The sequence below is a fragment of the Peromyscus maniculatus genome, chromosome 2 (genome assembly GCF_049852395.1).
Source record: "Peromyscus maniculatus bairdii isolate BWxNUB_F1_BW_parent chromosome 2, HU_Pman_BW_mat_3.1, whole genome shotgun sequence".
Lineage (NCBI taxonomy): Eukaryota > Metazoa > Chordata > Mammalia > Rodentia > Cricetidae > Peromyscus > Peromyscus maniculatus.
Genome location: NC_134853.1, coordinates 138,754,103 through 138,769,118, shown reverse-complemented (window position 1 = coordinate 138,769,118; position 15,016 = coordinate 138,754,103). Strand labels below are relative to the sequence as shown.

Genomic DNA, 15,016 nt, shown 5'->3' with positions numbered 1-15,016 from the left:
CCATCCCGCTAACTCCCTCTTGACCAACTGCAAAAATGGAGGGAGTGGGAGGGACGGGACACTACCACGTGGGCAGGATGCAACACACGCAGGACAGCAGCAACACGTCCGCATGCGAAGGCTGCCTTTGCCCCAATGCCAGAGAAGGACGCGACGACAGGATGGGCGAGAAGGCGGGACCCTCGCCCGAGCCTCCTCACCCCCGCAGGGCACCCCCGACCCCGCAGAGCACTGGCCGCCGTCCGGGCAGAAAAACGCCCGGAGCGCGAAGAGAGGGCGCCGCATCGCTCCGGGAACCGGACGAGCCCGGGCCAGGCGCCGGTCACCGAGAGCACGACTGTCGCGGTCCTCCGCCTCCCCGGCATCCGCGGCGCGGGCCCACCTGGGGGAGGGGCAGGCGCCAGCGGCGTTGGGCTGAGGGGCAGCGGCAGCTGAGGAGCTGCGCCGCGGGGGACGGAAGGCACCTCCCGCCCGGCCCGGCCCGACCCGACCCGGCTCGGCTCGGCCCGGCCCGGCGCCCACCGCGGGCCACGGGGAGCGTGCGCGGAGGGGAGCGAGCGCCGCTCGCCCAGGGCAGCCCCCGCCCGCGTCCCAGGAGATGCCCCAGCCCCGCCTCCCCGCCAGCCGCCCCAGCCCGGACGAGACCCTGGCGACGCTTGCTCACCTCAGGCTGCGCAGGCCGGAACGGCCCGGCCGAGCCCTCCGGCCGCTGCGTGCGTCTCCGTTCCCCGCGAAAGGTCCCAACGGCGCCCTTAGAGAGCGGCCCAGGCCCGGAGCGGCGGCGGCGGCGGCGGCGGCAGCGGCGGGAGCAGCCAACATCCGGGGCCGCGCACCCGGAACTACTTCCCGGCCCGCTCCCTCCCACCCCCGCCTCCCGCGACGTCGCAGCGCTGCCGGCCCGGCGTCCTCCGCGCGGCGGTCCGCCCCGTCGCGGCCACCACGATGTGCGAGGGATTCCTCCGCGGGGACAAGTAGTGCCCCTGGGCTCCCGCGGCTCCGCCCGCTGGCGGACGGCGGGAGCCAACAGTGGCCGGTGCGGAACGCCTGGCCGTGTTTGCGCCTCACGCTTAAGGGCGGCCGAGGCGGCCCCGGGCCCTCTCCCGGAATTCCAGCTCCTTAGAAATGTACCTCGTGACCTCCGCCTTCCCACCTCTGCCACTGCGCCGCCCCGACTAGCACACAGCTTGGATTTTCCCGGCCGCCCCCGGGGCACTTTGGACCTTGCTTGCGTTCGGGATGTCAAGAGCGGGGTTCGAGGCCCCTCCCTACCAAGGCATGTCATCTTGTCATTGCCCCTGCCGCGTCATCCTCTCCATCTCAAGTTCGCTGGCCGGGTTGTGGCTTTGCTATCAACAGGTGGAGCGTTTAGCAGGGTTGTTCAGACTTGTGGTAAACTTTGGACTTCCTTCAGTCTTCACTGATCTTACCTCTGAACTCTTAGCATTGACAACCTGCCCTATCATTTTACACTTAATGACCTTGGGAGGTAGTACTTTGCTGTTGCAGATGTTGGGTTAAGTCACGTCGTACGCTCCCAGCAGCACCGAGAACAACTGTGAGCTCACAGCAGGTGCTCAGTATTCCTACATTCGATTTTGTTAGATGGATGTCAGTGAGTTTGGTTGAATGAGAAAGCTGAGGTCTGAGAGAACTGTCCCTGACAACTTTGCTGAGCTAAGACAGCGTGAAGCCTCCCCTCCATGCCATCATCAAACACTCAACACTTTTATCTGAAGCAATGGGAATTCAAAGTATCCGTTTTTCTCCATGATACCCCCCAGGTGCTTAAGATGAATGGGTGAACAAAAGGGAGGGGGGACTATCATTCTCTCTTGGACAGAGAGAAAGGGGATAAAAATAAAAAGGAATTATGTAATGTGTTAGAAAACGTTGAATGATATAGGGGGAAAACCAGGTCAGGGCAGAGCAGTGTGGAACACAAGAAGAAGGATAGTCCTTTTAAAGAGAGCTGCCTGGGTGAGCCACATTCATAAGGCAACTTGGATCGGGGACTTGAAAGAAGTGAAGCATCCCTGTGGTGTTGGTAGTAAGTAGTGAGGCCAGGAGAGGGGAAAAACAAGGAGGGGGCGGGGTCTTGTGGGCTGTAACAGTCTCTACAGAGCTTTAAACAGAAGTTGAGTGCTCTGCTTAGAGTACAGGGTAGGACGTCAGAGTTGACATTATCCAGGGACAAGGTGACAACTGGGGTAGGCTTTCTTTTGGGCCACCAACCAGCTCCCAAATTATGACTCAGAGACATAATCAGTTATGGATGCTCGGCAGTATTTTATGCTGGTCCCAGTAGCCTTATAACTTGATTTAACCTGTTTCTCTTTGTCTACATTTTGCCTTAGGGCTTCTTGTCTGCCTTTCCTTCTCTATGTCCTCATCTTGCTTCTGACTGGCTGGCAACTGCCTGGCTGGCCCCAAGGGTCTCCCTCTCTTTTTCTCCCCAGTTCTCTTCTCTCTCTCTAGCCTGGATTCCTCCTCCTACTTATTCTCTCTGCCCCTCGGCCCTGCCTATCCCACTACTGGCTAGCTATTGGCCCTTCAGCTTTTTGTTAGTCCAATCAGGTGCCTTAGGCAGGCAAGGTGAAACAGCAACACATCTTTACAGAGTTAAACAAATGTAACATACCTTTACATAGTTAAATGTTCTGCAACAGATGGCCTAGACTAGGGCTGTACTGTGCAGGAAAATAAGATATAGGCTGTCTACTTTTAAGAATTCAGACTAGGGGCCAGCAAGATTGCTGCTGCAATAAAAGAGATTGCTTGCTGCACATGCCTGGTGACCAGAGTTCAATCCCTGGAACCCACATAAAAGTAGAAGAGAACCAACTCCACAGAATTGCCCTCTGACCTCCTCACACATGCTATGGCATGTGCCCATACACACACACCCCACAATAAATAATTTAAAAAAATATCTAGATGCATGTTTATATATAACTTCAGCTCTGGAGAGGATATGGAGGAGGATCATGAGTTTGAGGTCATCCTAGTTCACATGGATCCTGTCTCACCAACAAAGAATTCAGTCTAGTGGGAAATAAATAGATTAATCAATCACATAACACCACAGTGATAAGAAAAACATAGTCCCAAAGAGGATGCCCCCCACCTTCCTTTCCAGCCTTCCTGAGAACTTCAGTTCATCAAGGGAATTGAAATTTCCTTGTTTGCTGGTCTATTGGGTGGATCCTCAATAGAACATAATTAACACTAACTAGCCTTCCCAGCCTTTCAGGTCTCAAAACCGATCTTCCTTGACCTGAGCTACAGACAGAAATGTACTAAAGAACAGCCTAGGTCACGTATTTAAAGAGATGGATACAACTGTTCCCATTTGTCAGGGTGAACTGAAGCCAGGAGTCACCAGGGTTTAACCTGGGATCAGGATGATGAAAGACCATAGTCAGAAATCTCCCTGAGACACTTGAGGAGAGTCAGCCAGAAGACGGAGTCAAAAGTACAAGACACACATGGACTTAGCTCCAAACCCATTCACTACCTCCTCTCACAAGCCATGGGCAGGACATGTCTCACTGGTTTGGCTTTCTGAGACACTGCCTAGGAATGTGCATTCTGGTTTACAGGGGGCACAGAACTTGGGGAAGAACAGATTTACATACCTGCTATGGTGGGGTGAGAAGCCACTACTTTTGAGGAACAGAACCAGAAGCCACTGAGATTCATAAGGTGGAAGACTGATAAAATTGTTCTTTATGTGGGATTCCTACTACATGAGTAGAATATAGCTGGTCTGGCCACAGAAACTAAAGGAAAAATAAATAGTGGTAAGAGGATAGATGTGTCAATTTGCTTTGTTATAGTAACCTGTTAACCATGGATTTTCATCCCATAACATTGTGCTGTACACCTGTGTGTTGTTCAAATGTTAAATGCTCTTATAATAAAAAACCCAGAGCCAAATATTGGGGTGAAAGCTGAAAGATCAGAGAAGCAAAGCAAGCCACAGCCAACTTCACCTCACCAACTCCACAAATCCTCTGTCTGAAATCCTCTCCTCATGCCTTATATACCTTCTCCACTCTGTCATCACTTCCTGGGATTAAAGGCGTGTCTTCTTCCCAGTACTGGGATTAAAGGTGTGTGCTACCACTGCCTGGCTCTGTTTCCAGTGTGGCCTTGAATTCACAGAGATCCAGATGGATCTCTGCCTCCCAAGTGATAGGATTAAGGATATGTGCCAAACCTGCCTGACCTCTATGTCCAATCTAGTGGCTGGCCCTGTCCTCTGGTCCCCAGGCAAATTTAATAGGGTGCACAATATATCACTACACTGTAGTATCCCACAGAGGTTTCCTAGTGAGATCTGAGCTTGCTTTATCAACTGGGCTGCATAAGAGGATGGTTGGACCACCGGCCTGGGTACCAGGTGTTTGGAAGGGTCTACATTTGGCCGTATCTAGCAAGGGGGAGGTCTTTTGCCTTGCCCCTTGGCATTATTATAAAAAGCCTTTTAGCAGGGCGGTGGTGGCGCACGCCTTTAATCCCAGCACTCGGGAGGCAGAGGCAGGCAGATCTCCATGAGTTCGAGGCCAGCCTGGTCTCCAAAGCGAGTTCCAGGAAAGGCGCAAAGCTACACAGAGAAACCCTGTCTCGAAAAACCAAAAATAAATAAATAAATAAATAAATTTTTTTTAAAAAAGCCTTTTGAGGGCTGGAGAGATGGCTCAGAGGTTAAGAGCACTGACTGTTCTTCCAGAGGTCCTGAGTTCAATTCCCAGCACCCACATGGTGGCTCACAACCATCTGTAATGAGATCTAGTGCCCTCTTCTGTGTACATAATAAATAAATAAATCTTTTTTTTTTTTTTTTTAAAAAGCCTTTCGAATAAAGTTCTGGGCGGGTGGATAAGGATCCAGGCCCTCCTGAGGCTGTCCTGTTTCTGTCTTTTTCTCTCCTCTCTATCCTTCTGTCTAAATCTCTTATCCCTCTCTCCTCAAGAGTACCCTGGGATAAAAGGTGGGGGATGGTCCCCCACACATACCTTAAACATACACAATAAAATTAATTTTTAAAAAATTTAACATGTAGAGAAGTATGTACACACACATAAACACACACAAAGATTGCAATGGCCATAGCAACAAGAAAGGTTCTGGGACCTTGCAAGGAAGAACCATCTAAAACAGAGGTTGGAAGGGCAGACCTGGGTACAAATCTAATTTTCCTTAACTTCCTGTGTTGCCTATATTAAATGCAGTTTCTTTCCATCTCTATTCCTGTATCTACAAAGTAGAAACTAATCACAGAGACCTAGCCAAAGAGATTGTGAACAGGCTATCACCAAGTCAGAGCCCCCAAAGACAACTGTTCACTGTATACACAGGTGAGAGTCAGCATAGGAAAATGTAGTGTGCTGTCTTAGGAGGTACAGATAGGTTGGGAGGGAAGGTTAGAGCAGGATGCTGATAGGTTGGGAGGGAAGTTGGAGCAGGATGCTGATGCTGATAGGTTGGGAGGGAAGGTGGAGCAGGCCAGCCCTCAAAAAGGAGATGGTAAGTCTGGGGACCTTAAGAGACAGATTGTGCAAAGCAGAGAGATGAAGGTGTTATTGTTCTTTATTGTTTGCAGTCTTTCCCCAGCTTTGTGTGGATTGTAAATTCCCTGAAAAGGATATAGTCCAGTGCCGAGCTGTAAGAACCCTACGAACCAAAGATTAGGTACTTCAATGGCAGGATGTTTGACAAGTGTGTGACCCCACAGCCACTTAGACAAACGAGATTCCTTCTTATCCTTTTGTCTGTATTTTTTGCAATGGAAAAAAAGGAAAATGAGAAATGAATTTAAAATGAGCCAAGATTTGCAAGAGGAAGAAGAGAGAAGCATGAGGTAGGGCCTTCCAGATTTCTTGGGTATCTTTATATAATACATAATTTCATGTATTATATGTAAAAAAAATTATTAAAAGGTACACATAGGCCATTGGGAAGCTCTTAGCACTGCTTACAGCTACTTAATCACAACACTTGAGTCACTATACATACTTAAAGAGCGGTCAACAATCATTTATCAAGTGCCTACTCATTCCAGGCATTGTGCTAAATATCAAGCAGTTAAACATGAATAGATAAACAATTCATTTCAATGCAATTCAGCAGATATTTGTGTTTGTGCCATGGAAACGGAGAAGAGGCAAGGCGAACTGTTCAGTTTGGTGTAGGAAGCTGTAGACCTGGAGGGGCAAAGAAAGCCTCCCCCTTAGCAGGTAGGGATAGGGTTAAGTCAATAAATGAGAAGAAATTTGCTGTCCTGAGACGGTGGCAGCCTTAGGAATAGAGAAAAGCTGAAGTGTGGAGAAAAAACAGAACAGCTTGTATAAACGGGGAAAGGTTGGGTGGATACAAGAGCCAAGCCACAAAAATGAGTCTTATTATGTCATTAAATACTCATGGCTGATAGCAATAACTAACTCCCGGAGCTAGATCACATTCTCTATGTAAACCACTTTTAAACTGATTTCTCCCCTCCAGTAGCTTGGCTTTAGCTTCTGACTGTATAGGTAAAACAAAAGGTAGTTTCCCAAACTGTATGAGCCACACATTTTCTGTAGAAAGGTCCAGCTTACACTCAAGTCCATCAGCACCAGTAAAAAGCCAAGATAATTTATTTGCTAATCTGACAACAAATTTGTACTAGTATACCACACACACACACACACACACACACACACACACACACGTCCTCGGTTCCTTATAATCTTCCTCAAACCTTATCTTACCTACACTCTCAGAATCAACCAGGCTAGTTAAAAACATAATGAGAAGCACAAAGACACCAAGACAGCCGAGCACACATGAGCAAATGCGTACATGACATGAATGACTGAATGAAGTAGTTACATTAGTTGTAAGCAATAGTATAGATGAAATGGCACTTGGAAGAGTGAGTCAAACAGTGTTCAAATAGAGTGACCAAAAGGAAGGCCTCTTTTTCACCAGTTAGTGGTAACAGTTAGGGAATGTTACAATGAATGGAACCTGGTTAGCAAGAGCATGTCAACAAGGTTTGTAGCTCAAGATAACTTGACCCTCTGGGTGCCAATTTGGAAATTAAATGGTTAGCTTCAAGGTATGACATTATTGTCTGATCTTGTGCCTTATGTACTAGATAGGAACCTTCGAGAAGCTCCCGTGCTGGGAGATAGTAATAAGGAGTAGTTACCACCTATTGGATATCCTTTATGTAGCCTTTGTGTATTTTTATTTAATCTTTACAACAAAACTGGGACTTTTTTTTTTCAATTTTGAAGAAGAGCAAACAGAGTCAAGATTTGAACCCAGAACCATCTGATTCTTATTATTTGATTTGCTCACTTTCAAAGATTCTCCAAACCCCCAATCATTGTTTATGTTGACATTATGAAAATAGCAACTACCTGGGCCTAGCCATTTCAAGACGATGTCTTAGCATCCAAGCACCATGAGTAAAGGCGTAAAGAGACAGTATGGTTGACTAGATTACCATTCCCAAATTAAAGAGACAGTATGGTTGACTATATTACCATTCCCAAATGCTTATGATGCCTCCCAAGGTTGGGTTAGACCTTCCCATTGAGAGCAGAATTGACCACATGACTTATATTGCCTAGGAGAATGGGAGTGGCAGTATGAGCCAAGCCTTCAGGCAGTGTGCGGCATCATGCTGTCCTTTATTCCTGCTGTCCTGATGACCATCACTGCTCAAAGCGAAAGCTATTCCATCTGCCTCAGACCCAGAATGGAAACCACCTATGGCAAAGTCACAGCTGACCTGGGAAGGACTCAACAAATGAGAAAAACAACATCAACCCATTGGGCCATTGAGACTTGAGGATCATTCCTGTAGCATAACAGAGCTTATATTGACTGATACAGACATTTTCCGAAACTTTTTCTGGAGTTTCTCAAAGCTCTGGTATCTTTTCCAGGTAAAGAGATTGCATGGGGAGTATGAAAGAAAAAGGAAATGGGACATAGAAAAATCAAATTCCATTTTGATCTGTGGATATAAACAGGCCTCTCTAAGCCTTGTTGTGCCGCAGGGCCTAGGGAAGTTATGAAGGTGCTTAGAATTCAGTCCCTGTTTTCCAAACAGACCATGCGCGTTTGTTTCTAAACATGGTACCATCATCATACCCGACACCTGCTAGGTACTGTCCATATTTTTGTCAAACTAATGTTGCGAAATGATCCAGAATTGTCACTTGGATCTCCTAACTCACCGCAAAGGCTCTTGCTGTGCTACAGTTTGTTACCAACTTGGGTGAGGAGATTATTTTTATTTTTATGTCATACTTCTAATTTTATTTAAAAGCCACACAAATGAAGAATGGGACATGGGCTCTGGGGGTTTTAGAGCAGAGTAGGAGTTCATTAAAGACACACACACTCTCCTGGGGCATTATAGAGCTATGAAAAGCGCTAAAGATTCCAGAGGGCTTAGCAATTGGAAATTTAGCTTGATTGAGTTGATAATGGGACTGGACAAAGAAAACATGTAGGTAAACGCTAACCTCAGATGAACATCAGGCCAGAGAGTCCCAAGGCTTAACATTTTCTAAGCCTCTTCAAAGAGTAAAGAATGGTGATTTAAAGACCTTCGTGGTAGACTAACCTGTAGCCTAGCATGGACGGGGCCCCTAGTTCAATCCCCAGTACTGAGGCAGTGGGTAGAGGAAGAAAAAAAAAAACCTTCCATGGGATATTCTTGATGCAACATTGAGGAGAACACCGCAGAGTAAGCCTGTCCAAACCTGTGGATGAATCCTCCAAAAGCAGAGAGAGATTCAACCTGCTTATTACCATTCCCTTAAAAAGTTAAGATACTCCAAAGATAAAAGCAGTAGCTAGGGGGCAGTATAGCATAATTGTGATCAAGAACATGGGCTCCCCATCTGCTGTTAAAATCCACCCTGGGCTCAATAACATTAGTTGGGCAAATTTCTTAATGTCTCGAAGCTCAGTTTTCTCATCCGCAAGTTGGAATAATGATAGTAGCTCTTCATGGGTATGCTGTCGAAGAACAGAAAGCACAAACACTCAGAGTACCCAGAAGAGCTATGAGTAGTTACTGTTCCTAGTTCCCTGTTTGGTTCATGGAGAAAGGACAGCGGAGGAGAGAATTTAATCTGACTGGAGATGAGGGTCTTAAGACAGTGTTTGCATATACATGAACAGTTGAGCTTAGCCTTGAAAAGTGTACTGGGGCTTGAAGCAAGACACACAGGGGAGCGGTTCCCAGAAAAAAGGCTCAGTTCCAGTCTTCAAGGTGAAACATAAGAGGCTCACTTCCCTCTCTCACATTCCCCAGGCTTCGGTGAGGAAGTGAGTGAGGCTTGTATGCTAGCTACATCACAGCTGAACTTCCTCTGACCATTTCTACTTGTTTTATTCCTCCACCAAGGTTGATCACAGAAGCCCCCCTCCCCCACCATACCTCTTGCCTGTAAAATTCCTCTCCGAGTCTGTTTATAAAGGCATCTGACAATGAGGTATCTTTTTTGTTCACAAGGTAGAAACCTCCCTGTGAAAAACTACTGGAGGAAACATTAACATAGGCGCTAAAACCTCACAGTGTGTCCAACACCACACTAGGCAATAGTCTTTATTTTCTTACATCTAGGTCTCTGTGTGCATAGTTTTGAAAGGAGAAGCTTAATGTTTGTTGTGGTTTGGAAGTGAAACATCCTTCACAGGCTCCTGTGAATACACGCTTGGTCCCCATGTGTTGGCATCTTTCGGGGAGGCTCTGGAAACTTTAAGATGTGGGGCCTTGTTGGAGGATGCAGGTCACTGGGGGTTGTATGTTGAAAGGTTATATACTTTGTCCCTACTCCTTCTCTCTCTCCTTTCTGTCTGCCATGAGATGAGTAGCCTCCTCCTCCATACCTCCCATCACCATGAGATTCTGCCCAAGTACAAAAGGCCAAGAAAATATGGGAATTGTAAGCCAACACAAGTCTTTCCTCCTTAGGTCAGTCACATCAGGTATGTTGTCATATTCTAAATATAGAGTTCCTTGTCTTTTTCAAGCTATTCATCTTGGAAAACTTCAAATACATATGCAAATGACAAGAAATGCCAGGAACTCCTCATATTCAACACCCAACTGTAACAGCTATTAAGTGGCAGGCAAGCCAGATTCATCTACAGCTTGCCCTCACCCCTCACTTTGTACCTTCTGAGTTATGTTGAAGCAAACTCCAGATATCAAACAAATTAATACACCCATTTTTTTCAAATACACCTACAAAAGATATGAATTCTCTTTACAACAAAATATTATCATGTCTACAATCTTAACATGCATTTATGAAGCTATTGTTATTAAACGTTTTTAATATATTTTTATTTTTGTCAGTGTATATGGATTTATATGGTATTGGTTACATAAGGACATTTACACACAATGTATTTTGAGTGTATCCCCCATATTTCTCTACTCTGCTTAACTCTCCTCTGTTTTGTTAACTGCCTTTGTCCCCCGACAATTTCACTCCATGTCAATAAACACACACATGATTTTATTTGTCCACATAAAATCTAGAAACTGCAACGAGAGAAAGCACATTCTGAGATTGCCTCTAGACACATCCATTTTCATACAAACAATATGACTTCATTCTTCCTTATGGCTGAAAAAAAATCCATTCTGTACGTGTACACGACATTTTCTTTACCCTTCCTCTGTTGATGGATATCTACAATTGTCCCCACAACTAGCTACTGTGAGTACTGTTGTAAGTGTGGTATGTTGACCTGGAATTCTCTGGATAAATACCCGGAAATGACATAATCAGGTCACAGGCTAGATGTATTTTCAGTTTTTGGAGGCCCCTCCTTCTGAATTCCTTAGCGCCCTAGCTAGTGTGCATCCCCAATAGCAGTTCACGAAGCTTCCCTTTGATCACGTCCTTGCTGCATTTGTTGGTTTCTTAGTAACAGCCATTCTCATTGGACAGAGATGGAATCTCAATGTAGTTTTGTGTTTCTCTGGTCACCAGTGAATCTGAACATTTTTCATACATTTATCATTTGTACTTCATCTTTATAGAGTGTCTGTTCATTTCTTAAGCACATTTATTTACTTATTCATTCATGTATTTATTGTAAGACAAGGCCTCAAATACCTCTGGCTAACCTAGTACAAGCTATGTCCCTGAAGAGGACTTTGAACTCCCGATCCTCCCGCCCCCACCCCCTGACTGCTCAGATTACTGGCATATTCCACCACACCCAACTAGCTGGCTCATCAACCCTGTCATTCGATTTCTTTAGTTAGGTTTTTTTTTTTTTGTCCTTTATAGTCTAGATAGCAGTCTTCTGTCAGATGTACAGCTAGCAAAGACTTTTCTCCCTCTGTAGGCTGCCCCTGCCTCCATTAGCTCTTTCCTTTGATGTACACAAGCCTTCGTTTCACATAATCCCACTTGTCAATTGTCGGCATTATTTTCTGGGTGATTCCTGTTCGGGAAGTCCCTGCTTATACCTGTATCTTGAGCTGTATTTCCTGCTTTTTCCTCTAATAGTATCAGAGTTTCACATCCTATATTGCAGTTTTTGATCCATTTGGAGTGGAGTTATATGCAGGGTGAGTGATAAGGGTCTAGTTTCATTCTTCTCCATACCAACATCCAATTTTCCCTGCACCATTGTTGAAGATGTTGTCTTTTCTATAGTGTGTATTTAGGGCATGCTTGCCAAAATCATGTAGCTGTCACATATCTCAGCCTGAGGTATGTGAGACCCTGTCTTACAATAAAAAAAAAAATAATGAATAAATAAATGTACTAATGACATGAACAGACACTCAAAAGATAAAGTACAAATGGCCAATAAAGATATCAGGGTCCTCCATCCTGTCCCATTGAGCTACACTTCTGTTTTTGTTACTAAGTTTCTGTTGCATTACTTGAAATCAGACATGGTGATATATCCAAGCATTGCTCAGGATCTTGGGTCTTTTCTGTTGCCATGTGGATTTTTAAGATTGTTTTTCCTCTCTCTGCTAAAAAAGAATGATGTTGACATTTTGATGGGACTGTATTGAACCTACTGTATTGAACTACTATTGCTAAGAAAACCATTTTTACTGGGCATGGTGGCTTTAATCCCAACACTCAGGAGGCAGAGGTAAGCAGATCTCTATGAGTTCAAGGCCTGCCTGGTCTACTAAGTGAGTTCCGGGACAGCCAGGGAAGTTACAGGCAAACCCCATCTCACAAAACAAAACAAACAAAAAACAATAAAAAGATAATCATTTTCACAATATTAATTCTTCCTATCCATGAGCATGGAAGATCTTTCAGCCTTCTCATGTCTTCCTCAATTTCTTCAGTGTTTTAAAGTTTTTATTGTAGGAGTCTTTTACTTCATTAGCTAGCTTTATTCCAAGACAGGTGGCAGCCACCTTCTCTTCGTCCTCTTCCCTGACTCCTGCATTTGTTTTTCTTTTAAACATGTTTATATTTGTGTATGAGTGCTTGGTCTGCATGTACACCTGCAGGCCAGTAGAGGGCATCAGATCCCACTATAGATGGTTGTGAGCCACCATGTGGTTGCTGGGAATTGAACTCAAGTCCTCCAGAAGCAGCCAGTGCTCTTAACCACTGAGCCATCTCTCCAGCCCCAAAGAGATGTGTTTTTGTTTGTTTGCTTGGTTGGTTGGTTGGTGGGGTTTTTTTTTTGTTTTTTTTTTGATGGTGGTGGTGGTGGTGGTGGTTTTTTTTCAAGACAGGATTTCTGTAGCTGTTGGCTGTCCTGGAACTCAGAGATTCACCTGCCTCTGCCTCCTAGGTACTGGGATTAAAGGTATATGCCACCATGCCTGGCCCTACTGCAATTTTGAATGGAATTCTTTTTCTTATTTCTTGGCATTCTTATGTACAGGAAGGTTACTAATTTTACATGTTAATTTTATATCCTGCCACTTTGCTTAAAGTGTTTATCATATCTAAGTTTTCCTGGTAGTCTTCAGAGTCTCTCGTGTATAAAATGTTAAGATATATAGCTTTATTTTAGTTTATTTCAATTTGCATAAAATATCCTTAATTTCTTTATGCCGTTTTCATATATATGTAACTTTGGTTGCCCCCCTTCATTTTCTCTCCCCATCTGTCTGCTTCCTCCCCCCACTTTTACCCTTCTGCCCAATAGTCCCTTCTGCATTTCATTTCACATGTCCTCTGTTACCCTCCCCACTCATGAGCCCCTTTCTGTTCTCTGTCTCTCTCTCTACACACACACACACACACACACACACACACACACACACACACACACTCCCTCTCTCTCTCACACACACACATAAACACACATGTATAAGAGGTAGAAGCTGGGACCTGCAGAGGAGAGAAAAATACGTGGTTTTCGTCCTTTCCATGCCTGGCTGAATTACCTCACTTAACATATTCTTTTCTGGTTCCATCCATGTTCCTGAAATTTTCATAATTCTACCTTTTTTGTAAGTGAATGTAAACTCAATGTATGGCCCAGTTTTTTGTTTTCCCTTCGCTGGTGGATGGACACCCAGGATGATTTCATTTCCTTGCAGCAAACGGAATGCTGTGCAAATGCACCTGTGGTAGAAATAAACCCCAGGGAGGGTAGAGCTGGCTCCCACAGTGCTTCTAGTCTTCAATCTTGAGAAACCTCCACACTCATTTCCACACTACAGTCTACACTTCAGTAAGTAATCCTACACAACAGTAAGGATTAAGGCTCCTCTTCCCTACATCTAATATCTGTTATCACTTTTTTTCTTGGTGGCAGCTATTCTGAGTGTGACAAGCTAGAATCTCAAAGTGGTCTTAATTTGCACTTCCCAGATGGTTAAGGATGTTGAACACTTTTAAAAACATTTATTGGCCTTCTTTTGAGAACTGTCTATTAATTCAGTGACCCATTTATTGATCAGCAGTTTCTTTATTCTATTTTGTAGTTCTATATATGTTCTGGCTATTGATGCCCCATCTAAGTACAGCTAGCAAAGATTTCCTGTCCATCTCTGCATAGCCTGTCTACCCTGCTAACAGCTCCATGCTGTCCTAATTGTCATAAGATATATCTCTGATGCTCCCTCCCAATGCTTACACATCCAGTCACTTGATGGGTTTCATAAAATTTTGTTTGAAACAAAATTCAAGTAAGATTCACACATGAAAACTGGTGTGTCCTCTATTTCTTTTTTTATATTAAAAGTTACTTCTGAGCCAGGCACAGTGACACATGCCTTAATCCCAACACTCGGGAGGCAGAGGTAGACAGATCTCTGAATTTGAGGCCAGCCTGGTCTACAAAGTGAATTCCAGGAGAGCCAGGGCTACACAGAGAAACGCTGCCTGGGGGGGGGGGAAGTTACTTCTTCCAGGGACTGGAACATAGTGGCACACACCCTTTATCCTAGCACTCAAGAAGCAGAAGCAAGCAGACCTTTGTGAATTCAAGACCACCCTGGTCTATGTAGTGAGTTCCAGAACATCAAAGTGATATAATGAGACTCTTTCTCAAAGAAGAGGAGGCAGGGAGTTGCAGGGGTGGGGACTGGGGGTGGGGACAGCTTTCCTAGGTCTACACAACTGGCAGATGGCAGAAGCAGAGAAGACATGCAACCCCAAATCTGGCTGGCTCCCAAGGTCCTCTGCTTTCCAGTGGCTCCCACTAGCTCTCTACTGGCTCATTGTCTAGTGAGCATAATATGTTGAGTCCTTGCAAAACGCAACTCAATTGTAAGGATGATCCCTGCCTTCAAGGGAAGTACGTCTTTTGAGAGAAAATGCCACATTACAAAGACAACTAAAGTATTTGCCAGGAAGACATTATGTAGAACAGGAAAATGTGTGCATTTTGCAAGCAATGACTGCTGTAAATGCACAGCAAAGAAGAAGGAGAACATCCATGTTGACTGGCGTGCCTGAGAGACTTCAAGCAATGCAGAAATTATTGCTAATGTGAAAGCTTTAGCAATGAGCATGGGGTTCTTTGCACAAGCATCCTCTCCCTTGGG

At 45.0% G+C, this 15,016-nt stretch overlaps 1 protein-coding gene across 8 annotated transcripts in view; it reads right to left on the bottom strand.

Annotated features, from left to right (window-relative positions):
• The window catches only part of Foxj3 (forkhead box J3), a 98,292-nt gene extending 96,741 nt beyond the window's left edge, over positions 1–1,551 (bottom strand). For 2 of the 8 annotated variants that reach the window (XM_042271798.2, XM_076564948.1), the window contains exon 1: positions 1,270–1,408. In XM_042271798.2, the coding sequence (XP_042127732.1) occupies positions 1,270–1,282 (13 nt within the window). In that variant the 5' untranslated portion in view covers positions 1,283–1,408. The other 6 variants (XM_076564945.1, XM_042271801.2, XM_042271800.2 and 3 more) reach the window with 5 other exon arrangements.
• Positions 1,552–15,016: the final 13,465 nt, after the last annotated feature.